We start from the raw sequence: 14,901 nt of genomic DNA, 5'->3' as shown, positions 1-14,901 counted from the left end.
CGATTTCGCTGTGGATAGGATCTACAAGCTACAGACACAGTAGATATATGAGCTAAAGCAGTACGGAAACTTAGCCCTTTCGGCGAGTTAAATACCTATAGTCCGATTTTTAATTCGACGGAATTCTGACAGCTGTCATTTTTTGACAATTCAGATGTAATAAGCCTTTTTTGCTTAGAATTAACAATAAATAATATTAAATTAAATTTCATCAAGTACAACTTACAAGAATGAACTATTGTTTGTAGTGTGAATTCAATGTACACTAATTATTATGTACATTTTAGAGATTAAATAGAAAAAAACGTGTTTTTAACACAGTAAAACAACATATTAACATAAACGAAAATATGTATTGATCATCAATCATCATTGTCGTCATCATAATCAACTTGGATTATAAAATTGGCATCTTGTTAAATTGATTATTTTATGAAGCTAAGATTTTATTAACAAAAGGATTTTCATAAAAAAGGTTTGTAACCCATGGATTATTGGGCAGGGATTCCAGTAATAGAAAAATAATTTCCCAATTTTTTTTGTAACTTCCATAATATGATAATAAAAATTCAAATAACCATTTTGAAATTATCAGTACATTTTTAAGCCTTAGTTTTTCAAGTGAAACCTTAAATTCAAGAAAGGATTATTTTTTAATTTGTGAAAATGCTCTCCATTCTTAGTGGGAATGTTTCAATGTTGACAACACTTCTGAAATGTCAAAATTCCGTCGAATTAAAAATCAGAGTTTACACTTCAACTGAGTGTTAGGGTTGGCACTCTTAATCTTTACAAAATTAATAAGGTTCTGACTTACTTATTTATTAAAACGTTTATTTAGGTTTTTTAATTATCAAATACCTAATGGAATAAATTAATTGACTGAGTAGTTAACAAAAAAATAAAACGTTAATTAGGTTCTATAATGATCGAATACATAATCGAATAAATTGATTAAGTGCTATTAGAGGCCGGTAGAAGATATTCTATTCTCATAAATAAAATACCGGATACTTACTTTCACATAGCTATTGCCTCATTTTAAATACAGTTCATCACTTAGTGCAAAAGCGCGCGGAGCAAATTACTTTATCAAATAGAACACATAAATTGTTAAAAAGCGTAATTACGTAATTTAAAAAGAACTATTACAAAATCAGATGTAAGCACTTTATTTAAAAAGTAATATTTAATCATTTTTACAATTCAGAATTATTATTACGAAGTTTAAAAAATGAAAGTTCTGGTTTTGAAGATGCCGAGTTCAAGCAGCCATATACTACTACGCAATACACTCGTGGCAGTCGTGGCATGTTTTTTAAAAATACAGCGGACAGTGCATGCAATAAAATTATTATTAAAAACACAACGCGCGCGACACTCGCGACGGATGGACTGCGAGGTTCGCTTAGAGCCCGTGTAAAGCGTGCGTCTGTGTGCGTGAGTCTGATTTCGAGCGTTTGTATGAAGCTTCCGTACTGTTTGATTTATCTACTGTGCTACAGAGGAGTTGCAGCGGTGGGAATAGTCCCGTAACAATCGATCTATAGTTCTTAGAAAAAGATTACTTACTTCCTATAAACGATCTCAAAAAACTATCTGTAAAATATAAGTGTAGATACATAACTTTTAACTCCCGACTGTTAACTAAGTATAACAGCTCGATAAAACCAACGAAGATGTTATTAGTGCACATCCGTCGGATCGTAACTAGTCTAACGTGAAACGTTAAACGTCGGATGTGTGAGGTTTACCCGACGATATCATATTGCTATAAGCCCGCCTAAACGCACGCCTCCAGAATTTACTTTAGCTTAATGCCATAGAAATTAGTAGTTTACACTGTTGGCTTGAAAAATCTGGAAAAATTCGTAATAATACTGCTTTACATGAACTTTCAAGGAAAACTATAACGGTTAATATACATCAGTTAGTTTAAGAGTACCTAATAGTTATTTGACTCATGTATTTTAAAATTTCTTAACCAGTAAAAAATCCTTAGAAGAAAAATATGAAAAGTTACTTTAGATGAAGTAATTGCTTGCTTCTGAAATATATTGTGGTAACGACGGATAACTACGGAACCCTACACTGCGCGTGGCACGACACGCACTTGGCCAATTTTGTTTATTATAACTTTTTAAAAAAATATATCGACTTCAAATAATACCTATTCAACAAAAAAATAATCGTTCAAATTGGTTCATAATCGGCGGAGATATTGCGTATAAAAAAGTTCATCCCCAATTTTCCACCCTTGGGGGTGAAATATTTTTTTCAAATTCGCATGAAACCACCCTTTTGATAATACCTATTCAACAAAAAAATAATCGTTCAAATTGGTTTATAATCGGCGGAGATATTGCGTACAAAAAAGTTCATCCCCAATTTTCCACCCTTGGGGGTTGTTTTTTTTATTATTAAATTTAAATGGGACCACCCTTGAGGTATTACCTATACGCCGAAAAAAGATTTGTTCAAATCGGTTCATAATTGGCGGAGTTATCGCGTAACAAACATAGAAAAAAAAACATACGGGTCGAATTGAGAACCTCCTCCTTTTTTTGAAGTCGGTTGAAAATTGGAATAAGGTTGTGTTGTCAACTTTTTGGCCACTTTAGGTGTCACGAACTATTTGACGCTGACTGTTCAAGAGAAAAACTAAATTATAGTTCCAAAATACTGAACTGTCCTATGCATGACATTGACAGTGGGGCGCCACCGTCAATACCGGATCGCTGGTTCTGACTTTTGCCATGTTGGAAACCATATAGTGGAACGATGGTAGCGCCCCCCTGTCATTGAGTTTGGTGGGACAGTTCAGCGTGGGTCATCTATACCCGTAACACTACGTAGACCTAAGAAGTAGGTAGGTACGACCACATGAAACACAATAAGTAATATTAAATTAGGTACAACGCATAAAAATCAAGTAGGTACTGGGAATTCCAATATGGTCAAATCACTCCATTTCAAAGACATCCCTTAATTTTAGTAACGAATAGGGCACCTCCAACCAATTTAGTGCACGCAAGGGCCTCTTAGGTCTAACAGGGTATAGTATCTAATTAGATATCTTTTCTATCATACAGGGTGAAATTTTGTAATGCCACCTGGAGGGAAAGTACTCTTAATAAAAATACAAGGTGTAATTTTTAACAAATAGTTGGTTCGATTCCCGGGTGTGGCAAGCGAATTTGCAGAAATCTTTGAATGCAGTTTTATTTCTTTTCAAAAATAAAAGAATATTTTCTTTGAGTAAAATTTTCTATCTACAGTATTAAGAGTACATTTCCTCCAGGTGGCATTACAAAATTCCACCCTGTATATGGATGAAAATTCTCGCTCTATTGAAAGATACGTATTAAAACATGTGCACGTGATCGCAAGGAAATAATTTATCTAAGATCATTATACTAATCATAGAACAATCGCAAATGCTATATAATATTTTAAACTATTATGTTGCATTTTTTACTATAAAATTATCACTTCACGGGATTTATTGCAACAATATCTATTTTAACGGTAAATAATATTTACCCTCCCGACGTTTCGGCTCGGTTGCACGAGTCATGGTCGCGGGCAGACTGAAGAGATGCGGCGTCGTCTGCTCCGGCGCGATGAGTTTTCTTCACCCACCCGCATTTGCACAATATTTTCGTCAGTGGTACAGTCAGTCCGACAAACTACACTAACAGTGTCCGGGTTTCTCTGAGACGGCCTAGAACGCGATTTGTACTTCGTTATCACCGGATTCCACGCTGATGATAGGTTAAATCCATCTTCTCGATTGAAATTCTTATGCTTTTTAATTTCAATGGCTTCACGTATCAACCTAACATGGTAATGCCTATCAGTTGAGAGGATTTTCGGGTCATGAAGTTCCATCCAGTGATTAACGTCCGAAGTTAACAAATGTTCAGCTATCGCAGATTTGCACGTCTGTTGGTTCTTTACAGCCGCTATGTGTTCTTTGACTCTTTCAGCTATAGACCGCTTAGTTTGTCCTATATAAGAACTACCACAGCTGCAATCGATCTTATAGACACCCGGCGTCTGAAGAGGTATAATATCTTTTGGCGAGCGAATTTCCTTCGTTACTTTTGACAACGGACTATATACAGTCTTAATGGAGTATTTGTTGAGTACTGTTCCAATTTTATCCGTTACCCCTTTCACGTACGGAAGGAAAGCTGGTTCCCTGCTCACCATTGGTTGCTTATCCCTCTTGAGCCTCCTCTCCATTTGTCTTGTGGTAGCACTGTAGCCATTCCTTCTTAGTACCTCCTTCACATGTTTTAGTTCCCCTTCCACATGTTCAGGGTCGCATAGGTTATATGCCCTATTAACCAATGAGGAAATAACTGCTTGAAGATGACGGGGATGGTGATGAGAAGAGGCGTGCAGATATCTGTCCGTGTGAGTCGGTTTCCGGTAAACAGAGTGGGCCAAAGCCCCATCCGGTCTCACTGTCACAAGAACATCAAGGAAAGCCATGGATCTGTTCCTCTCCATTTCATACGTGAACTTAACCTTTGGATGAACAGAATTTAAGTGCTGTAGATATTGTTCCACTTCTGTTTGGTTTCCGTTTATGATGCAAAATATATCATCAACATATCTCTTCCAGAACTTAACAATACCGGGGCCGCTCGCTAATGCTTTTTGTTCGAAATGTTCCATCCAAATGTTGGCAATCACTGGTGCTACAGGACTTCCCATAGCAACGCCATCAATCTGGAGGTAATATTGGCCTCGATACAAGAGATAGTTTCCGTCCAAACAGTTTTGCAAAAGGACAATATATTCATCGGGCAGCTCATTGTCAAACAATCTGTCCTTGATGACTTCCAGGCAATCCTTCAGTGGCACGTTGGTAAACAGTGACTCGACATCGAAACTTACCATTATGTCACCCGGCTCCACTGAGATATTCTTGATAAGCTCAATAAAATGCATCGAGTCTTTTACGTAGGACGATGTCTTCCCAACTAATGGCTGCAACACTCCAGCAACATGTTTTGCCAACTTATATGTAGGTGAATCAATTTGACTCACGATCGGCCTAAGTGGAACGTTGCTCTTGTGTATTTTAGGCAGACCATATAGTTTTGGTGGCTGTACGTTTTTTGCTTTATGCAAGTATGTATACACGTCTTCTGTAAATAGCTCTCGGTGCTCCTGGATGAGGGCGCGAATGCGTCGTGTCACTCTGGCAGTAGGGTTGTATGACACTGGTTTGTATACTGTCGTGTCAGCTAGCATATTTCCAATTTTACTGGCATAGTCCTCAGTATTCATAATTACAGTGGCGTTGCCTTTGTCAGCTTTCAGAACGAGTATATCCTGGTTCTGTCGCAGGTCTTTAAGTGCTTGGCGCTCAACAACAACAACAACAACAACAACAACAACAACCCTACTGCCAGAGTGACACGACGCATTCGCGCCCTCATCCAGGAGCACCGAGAGCTATTTACAGAAGACGTGTATACATACTTGCATAAAGCAAAAAACGTACAGCCACCAAAACTATATGGTCTGCCTAAAATACACAAGAGCAACGTTCCACTTAGGCCGATCGTGAGTCAAATTGATTCACCTACATATAAGTTGGCAAAACATGTTGCTGGAGTGTTGCAGCCATTAGTTGGGAAGACATCGTCCTACGTAAAAGACTCGATGCATTTTATTGAGCTTATCAAGAATATCTCAGTGGAGCCGGGTGACATAATGGTAAGTTTCGATGTCGAGTCACTGTTTACCAACGTGCCACTGAAGGATTGCCTGGAAGTCATCAAGGACAGATTGTTTGACAATGAGCTGCCCGATGAATATATTGTCCTTTTGCAAAACTGTTTGGACGGAAACTATCTCTTGTATCGAGGCCAATATTACCTCCAGATTGATGGCGTTGCTATGGGAAGTCCTGTAGCACCAGTGATTGCCAACATTTGGATGGAACATTTCGAACAAAAAGCATTAGCGAGCGGCCCCGGTATTGTTAAGTTCTGGAAGAGATATGTTGATGATATATTTTGCATCATAAACGGAAACCAAACAGAAGTGGAACAATATCTACAGCACTTAAATTCTGTTCATCCAAAGGTTAAGTTCACGTATGAAATGGAGAGGAACAGATCCATGGCTTTCCTTGATGTTCTTGTGACAGTGAGACCGGATGGGGCTTTGGCCCACTCTGTTTACCGGAAACCGACTCACACGGACAGATATCTGCACGCCTCTTCTCATCACCATCCCCGTCATCTTCAAGCAGTTATTTCCTCATTGGTTAATAGGGCATATAACCTATGCGACCCTGAACATGTGGAAGGGGAACTAAAACATGTGAAGGAGGTACTAAGAAGGAATGGCTACAGTGCTACCACAAGACAAATGGAGAGGAGGCTCAAGAGGGATAAGCAACCAATGGTGAGCAGGGAACCAGCTTTCCTTCCGTACGTGAAAGGGGTAACGGATAAAATTGGAACAGTACTCAACAAATACTCCATTAAGACTGTATATAGTCCGTTGTCAAAAGTAACGAAGGAAATTCGCTCGCCAAAAGATATTATACCTCTTCAGACGCCGGGTGTCTATAAGATCGATTGCAGCTGTGGTAGTTCTTATATAGGACAAACTAAGCGGTCTATAGCTGAAAGAGTCAAAGAACACATAGCGGCTGTAAAGAACCAACAGACGTGCAAATCTGCGATAGCTGAACATTTGTTAACTTCGGACGTTAATCACTGGATGGAACTTCATGACCCGAAAATCCTCTCAACTGATAGGCATTACCATGTTAGGTTGATACGTGAAGCCATTGAAATTAAAAAGCATAAGAATTTCAATCGAGAAGATGGATTTAACCTATCATCAGCGTGGAATCCGGTGATAACGAAGTACAAATCGCGTTCTAGGCCGTCTCAGAGAAACCCGGACACTGTTAGTGTAGTTTGTCGGACTGACTGTACCACTGACGAAAATATTGTGCAAATGCGGGTGGGTGAAGAAAACTCATCGCGCCGGAGCAGACGACGCCGCATCTCTTCAGTCTGCCCGCGACCATGACTCGTGCAACCGAGCCGAAACGTCGGGAGGGTAAATATTATTTACCGTTAAAATAGATATTGTTGCAATAAATCCCGTGAAGTGATAATTTTAATCGCAAATGCTATACTTAAGAACGTGCACATTGCTATGAAGCCCAATCTTTATGATAAGATCAGAAAAATACGTGACTAGAGGTAGACTACACCTCATCAGTTAGTTTAACCTAACAAAGAACTAGACTTGTTTAATAAACTTAAATGACATGTTTTGATGAGTTATCCATCCATTCTGGCACGCCATTAAGATTTTTTAACATAACCCTAAAGTTATAAAACATTTTTTTCTGTCGAGTAAGTTAGTCAAATTACTCAAATCGAGCGAGTATCGGAATTCGCAGTGTTTCTTCTAACTTTGAATCTCTACTAAGTAGTGAAGTGTCTTCTATTAGTGCCTTTTTGCTTTTCTTTTTTAGTTTCTCTTAAAAGTTTTTCTTAAAAGGCAACGAATCGGTAACTTGTTTTTCACTCGAGAAAAGAACGAACCCGGCATAATTTTTATCTTATTTATATCTCTAAGGGCTGATTTTTCAATCGTCAGATAACTTTTAACTAGAGATGAAACGGATAGTTGTTTGGCCGGATACCGGATACCGGATATCCGGCCAGCTGCTAGGCCGGATAGCCGGATATCCGGCGGCCGGATAGTTGGCACATTGTCTCGTTGCATGTCGTGGCCAGTTTAGCGCCGCACAGGTGCTTCGAACGCGATCAGTGGGTCTATTAGTAGACTATAGTCTGGTCCGTGAGCACGTAGAATTTTGTCCAATGACCCCAAGCTACCCATCCTTATCGCTCACGCGTAATTATGTCGCTGTCACGCTCGCACACTCACTGCGGGCGCCCGTCCCACAGTCGCGACAGCAATATAACCTTCGTATACCCGCGCCAAAAAGCATTACACATATACCCGCGCACGGTCTCTCAGACCGAAAGTTGAGCTCGTGTTTTATAGTATAATTGTGTACCTACTGTATTGTACTATAATTTGCTTTAAATTATACGTTTAGGTTATAATTGCATAAAAAAATTAAAACAAATTTTATATTTATAGATATTTTGATTTAATCAGCCTTTATATCAGACTTAAAATTTAAACAAAATTTTACATCAGCCTGAATTTAATAACAAAAATAAACTTTTTTTCTTTTGAAGCCTAAAAAAATTACTATAAAATATAATAAATGGAAGTATCCTTAGTAATATAAAAGAACAAAACAGTATATATCACTAGTGGTTTTAGTGGAATAATAACCGGAACATACCATAATAGTACGAGAGCCCACGACCAAAATTTTTGTCTCATAGCAATACGGCCAAAACCGCATCAAATCGATAGATACGATTATCCTGAACTCGAAAATACCAATATCAGACATTTTCCGCGTAGCGTTTGATCTGACCGAATTTTCAAAATTGTCAAAGAATCTTGCCGAACTGCATCATAGCAATATGTCTGATTTGCAGACTGTAGTTGAATGATAGTTCTGAGATACCGGAAACATTATTTTCAGACGTTAGTGGTGTAGCGCAAACCCGTAAAATCACTTAAAAAAATTAAAAATGAGACAAAAAAAATGTCTTATAGCAATACGTCTGAAAATCTTTTTTATTAGTAAATTTTGGTTATTTGATGCGAACAAAACAATTTTCAGACGGAAATGTGAACGCATTAAATTTTGAGACCGTTTTGAAAATGTTAACAAATTTTACCGATCGGTATCATAGCAATATGTCTGAAAATTGTTGGACATGATATAATAAGTTGTCCACATGTGCAAAAAAATTATATCAGACAAATTAAGTGTAGCACCTTCTCTATCATACAACTTTTTGATACACTTAAAGTGTCTGAAAACAGGTTTTTGGTAATCATGGCAGCAATACGAAAAGTTAAAAAAAATAATTATCCGTATTGCTATGATACAGGTCGGCTAAATTTGTTGACATTTTCAAAAATGCGCACAGGCTATATGCTACGCGCAAAATGTCTGAAAACAAACTTTTTCGTAATACAATTATAAAATCTATGTACATTTTCACTATCAGACGTATTGCTATAATACCGACTGTCTTTTTTTTTTGACACAGCAGAAATGGCCTCCCACTCAGTTGCTACACTTTCGACCGTTACTACACACCTAGTCGGGTTCAGAATCATACAATCTAACGATTTTATAGGGTTTTTGCCGTATTGCTATGACACATGGTTTTGGTCGTGGGCTCTCGTACTATAACTGCATGCTCGTAAAATGACAAAAATACTTTTTGCATCTGACAAATCACCCTTCTGCTCAGAATCTGTGTTGTTCTCCTGCACTTCTAAATCATCCACCACCTCATCACTGTCACTCTGGTCATCATAGTTGGAGTCCGAATCTTCACATTGTAACAGCGCCCTTATCCTTTCTTCGTTCATTATGACGACAAAAATGGCTAAAACAAATTAATAATAATAAAATACAGTAATACTTGATTGATATGAAACGCCACTAAAATATGACAATAGATTTTATTGAGTAATATTGTAAAATAAAACAATAATAACATACCTGAAGTAGAAACACGTATACCCGCGTCGGTCTCACAGACCGAATAACAGCAAAAAGTGACACACGTACACTTGGCAGCAGCGATCGCCCAACACTAAACAATAGCAGGCCACAAATCATGAAGCTACTAAAAACCGCAAAGTCATAGAGTTAATAATTTTTGAAAAATCTCCGAATTATTAGTTCATCGGTCTGAGAGACCAACGCGCGGGTATAGGAAGGTTAATTACGCGCGAGTAAGAGCGCCTAGTTCTAAACTTCATTTAATTAAAGGAAAGGTTTTTACCCCAAAAATGTGTCTTTAGAAGGATCCAGAGTCACTTCTTCAAAAAATAGGTAGTTACGCTCGAGCCAACTTTTATGGCTATAAAACTGTTAAATTGGGATTAATTGCTATTCATCTGTTAAAAAGAACACTTAATTTCATTATTTGGTTTTTTACCCACAGAAATTGGTCTACTTGGTCCCAGAGGTGAGCCCCAAGTAAGGCCTTTATGGTACATGTTGATTGTTTATAAAAAAATAAATGTATTTTTCTGTAAGTTTATTTATTGGGCTTTCAAATAACACCAACATTGTTGGGGCACCATGATTGTGTCAGAAGAAAATCTTTAAAGTTCGCGTCGCGGAATGTGCGATTTATTTGATGTTGAGTATATTTATGTATTCATAATTAGAGTGAACAGCTCAGAAAAAGAAATTAGTTTTTTGAAAGGCCTTAATATGGCTTTTTTGTAACTTTTTGGACTTTAAATAAAAGCCGTAATTATAATAAGCCATTTTATTGATATTTACCTCAAATATTAATGTATTTCATTTCATTAATAGGAAATTTTAGTAGTTTTTTAATATCCGGTATCCGGCCGGATAGTGAGTTACTATCCGGTATCCGGCCGGATAGTAAATTTAGGCCGGATATCCGGCCTACCGGATAGTTACCGGATATCCGTTTCATCTCTACTTTTAACTGAAGAATAAGTTTGGCACTTTGACAGGTTTAGTATGGGAAATATGCCAAAATGACAAACTTATTCTTCAGTTAAAAGTTATCCGACGATTGAAAAATCAGCCCTTACAATAATAAAGTACTTACCTAGTTGTGGTTCAATTAGTAATAATTACTTTTTTTTTTCAGATCAAACAAATACCTCCAGAAGTCGGCGATCACCCGCGTGTGCGCCGTCGGAGGCTTCTTTATATCAATACCAGTATTTTTAACAGGTCAGTGTTTTACTTAACTAAATAAATAATAAATAAATAAAACTAACTGCGCCACGGCTGCCAGGTGCGCAGTTAACTCTAGAGATGTGCCGAGTCAGACTGACTCGAATACCCAGCAGGTAATCACGTACTCGAGTATGTAAAATTCTGTATTCGGATCCACAATACTCGAATACAGATTTCGAGTACCTACTAACGGTATTCGAATACTAAGTCGTACTTTAATAGCAACCTTGTACGGCGTACAGTCGAATTTTGTATGACAATAATCTGTTATTATTTACATTAAATACTCCCCTATCGTCCATACATGATTTGTGACGAAATATTAGAAATTGTCATCAAAAGAAAACTACAAAGTTCGATTCAAAAAGTACTGGAGTCCACTGAAGTATTCGAATACTCGTGCCAGTACTCGAATACTTGACCGAGTCTTCCGACTCGAGTCCTAACTCGATTATTTTATTAACGAATACCAAAAAATTCGAATACCAAAAATAGCCGACTCGGTACATCACTAGTTAACTCGATCGGGTGTAATAATCGAAGACCCATCAAATGATGGCTCTATTATAGTTGGACTAACTAGTTGTCGCCACTAGTGAGTGACAGGAATGAACTCGCCAGTGGCGCCAACTGGTAAAAGTAAATGCCACGATAGCCGAACGGTGAAAGACGGTCTCGGATTGGCCGACTCGACATCCGAGGAGAGCGGGTTCGAATCCCGCCGCCGACTATTGGGTGAACCCACTCGTAACACAAAACATATTAGCTGAGTACCTACGAGAGGGGTAACGGGACTTGTGTTTGGTATTAGAAACGAATAGATCTATTTTTATTTTAGACGACTATTTTAGACGTAGCGTGGGCAGGCCTCCTACTAGGTGGACCGACGATCTAGTAAAGGTTGCGGGAAGAGCCTGGATGCGGGCAGCGCAGGACCGTTCACTGTGGAAAACATTGGGGGAGGCCTTTGTCCAGCAGTGAACGTCTTGGCTGAAACGAACGAAAGAACGAACGGGACTTGTCTTTGATACCTATTAGAAACGAATAGATCTATTTTACTAAAAACCCTTTTTCCCTTTTGACGTGAGGTCAACCCATTATGTTACCACCTTCTACACCATAAGCAAATAAATAATTCATTTTCATTTACACCTTCCAGGCATAATCCTGTACACCTTCATCCAGTTCCACTCCACGCCGGCGATCGTGACGTCAGTGTTTATCGGAGTGGGGATAGTCTTCTGCGGCTGCGCGATGGTGCACAACGTGTTCGTGTGGCAGAAAGAGAAGACGAACCTAGTCAAAGCTCTTCGCACGCAAGAGCTGGCTGCCGCGCCGAACCTCAACACGTCGAATGGCGTGTTACTGGGCAACGGACATCTGAACAACACTGGGCTTGGCAATCTGAGCTTTCACAGCATGGCTGGGGCGCCGTATACGCATCCTATAACACTGCTGCAGCAAGGAGGGCCTTATATTATTAGGTAAGTTGTAACGCTTGAAACTCGAATGAAGTCGAATGGGGAACATGAAAAGAGCGTCTCCCACGCTACTGATAGGCAGTGACTAGAGGAAAAGAGGGCTTCTTGGAGCCTTATGACCAGCGGTAGGCTGACTATGGGGAATCTGAGTTTCCATAACATGGCTGGGGCGCCGTATACGCATCCTATAACGCTGCTGCAGCAAGGAGGGCCTTATATTATTAGGTGAGTGTTGAAACCATAGAGATATAGAGAGATGCCAACTAATGCGCTGAGTTCGAAACTCAGTGTCGCATTAGAAATTCATGCACACAAAGTAATCAAAATATGTGCTCATTATCCACTGCGGTATCAGTACTCAACGTTCGAATAATCTTTAGTACCTACTACGCAAGCAATGTAAACCGTTTACATTATGACGTCGCTGCTGTCATCAAGCTGTCTCGAGCAATGTGTTCTGTTTTTGGGCATATTGCTGCGACACCGGCCCCGCCCCCTTGTCACATCTCCCTTTAGTTTCTGTGATCTGTGGCTGAAACGCTTGAAATTCGAATGGTATTCCCCATTCGGGAAAGAGCGTCTCCCACGCTACTGCTAGGGCAGTGACTGGAGGACAAGAGCGTTTCTTGGGGCTTAGCTTACCTATGTCCAGCAATGGGCTGCCAATGGCAGATATCATGATGATGAGGAGTCAAATCTCCAATAAGGCTCAAGAAAAAAAAGCATGTTACTGGTTCAAATATTAAAACGATCAGTGGGCTGAGTGCGAGTAAAAATTTATAGTTTTTGAACGTTTCCTGCTATTGGCGCTGTACAATCCGTCATAGTTACATACGTTTGATGTAAACTCGCACAAGGCCCTCAGTTCAATTAATTTCAAACTACGTGCAAAATCAGTAAAGCATGATAACAAATAGTTGTTACTTACTTAATTTTTCTTACTAGATCAATTGAAAACTTACCTACGTCTTCTTCTTTATAAAGGGCGTTGATTCGATTTCATTTCCTCCTAAACAATTTTTTCTCTCTCTCATGTCTGTTCTTTTTCTTTCCAGGCCACCAACCAGCACGCCGCCGGGTGAAGGCGCCGCCACCCCAGGTGTGCCGCCCGCCACCATTGACCTCAGCCACGACACGCATGAACTCAGCACGCTAGTGTGAACTCTACTACTAACGGAATAGAACCTACGGTGTGCGCAAAAACTAACGTTGCAACAATGGGACTTGGCGCGTTGAATTCGGCACGCTAGAGTGAAAACTGCAACGGAATAGAAACTACGTTGAGCGCAAATACAAACGTTGCTTCAACCGAAAAGTACTTCTTTTAGCGCGTTATGTTGTGTTGTGACCTTTATTGTTAAACGAATAAAACCTACGCTGTGCGCAAATACCAACGTTGCTTTCGAACCACAGTGTTTTACTAGCGCGTTAATATGACCTTTACTGCAAACGGAATTAAGAACGCGCTGTGCGCAAAAAAAAAACTGCATCTAAACCAAACCGCGGTATTCAGGTAAAACTTCGAAATATAACTGTCAGCTGCAAAATGCACCTTATTAGAACCAATTAAAGCATATGACAGAGTGTTAGGACCACTTTACGAAAGTATTGTATGTCCTTTCCCGGGACTTAAGCTATCTCTATACGAAAATTAATCAAAATCGGTTAAGTGGTTTAAGAGTAAAAGCCTAACAGACAGACATGCAGAGTTACTTTCGCATTTATAATATTAAAAATTAAAAAAAAAGCCTTTTCAAATTGGTTCACATGTTATTAACTTTTTGACAGCGATAATGACAGTAAACTAACCTTTATCGACATATGCTCGGGCAGTTAAATATGGCTCTAATTCGATGGAAATTAAGTCAAAATTTGACTGTCCGCTAGCAAAACGAATCGTTTATGAATAAGCAAACGAGAAGAAAACTTTAAATTGTATGATTTTCAAATGAAGCATACTTTTTGCACCGACATGTTCAAAATTGGACTTTAACGATTAGGCACATACGGTTTATATGATACGAGTTACAGTAGTAACTTCTGCAATGCATAGCTGACGGTGTTTTCCATTGTTTTGTACAAACTATACAAACACTATGAAAAACTTTGTCAGCTAAGTAAGCTAAACGACTTTCCTTCCCGCCGCGTTCGCCCCGTCCGTACCAGACCGTCGATGTGACGTCACGGCTGCTATGTGTGCAGTTAACTCGACCGGGTCTGACTCTCAGACTGTTTTTTCGCGATACAGATTCTAGATTCACAGTAAGCCTACCTAATTCAATAAATAATCTAAGATTTGCGATCTATTTTTATAAACTCAAAAACTAGATGTTATTTGCCACATAAAATCCCGAGAAAAATACTTTTCTTATCAAACAAATCGCACCGACCGTGTGTGCCGAATAAATAAAATCGATAATGTATTTGTATATTTTGCTAGATGTAAATATTGTTAGTCCATTCATGTTTCATGAATAAACTTGCCATGTTTTATGAATCTGTTAATATAGGGTGTCCCAAAAACAATGGATA

General features: G+C 38.9%; 1 protein-coding gene across 1 annotated transcript in view; it reads left to right on the top strand.

Moving 5' to 3' along the window:
• The window catches only part of LOC135079514 (uncharacterized), a 29,906-nt gene extending 17,530 nt beyond the window's left edge, over window positions 1-12,376 (top strand). The window contains exons 2-3 of the mRNA XM_063974170.1: window positions 10,797-10,882; window positions 12,048-12,376. Coding sequence (XP_063830240.1) covers window positions 10,797-10,882; window positions 12,048-12,376 — 415 coding nt within the window. The remainder of the gene's footprint in view (window positions 1-10,796; window positions 10,883-12,047) is intronic.
• The last annotated feature ends 2,525 nt before the right edge of the window (window positions 12,377-14,901 follow it).

This window comes from Ostrinia nubilalis, chromosome 16 (genome assembly GCF_963855985.1).
Source record: "Ostrinia nubilalis chromosome 16, ilOstNubi1.1, whole genome shotgun sequence".
NCBI classification, from domain to species: domain Eukaryota; kingdom Metazoa; phylum Arthropoda; class Insecta; order Lepidoptera; family Crambidae; genus Ostrinia; species Ostrinia nubilalis.
Note: the sequence above shows the minus strand (reverse complement) of the source record. Positions and strands in the feature narration are given on the sequence as shown.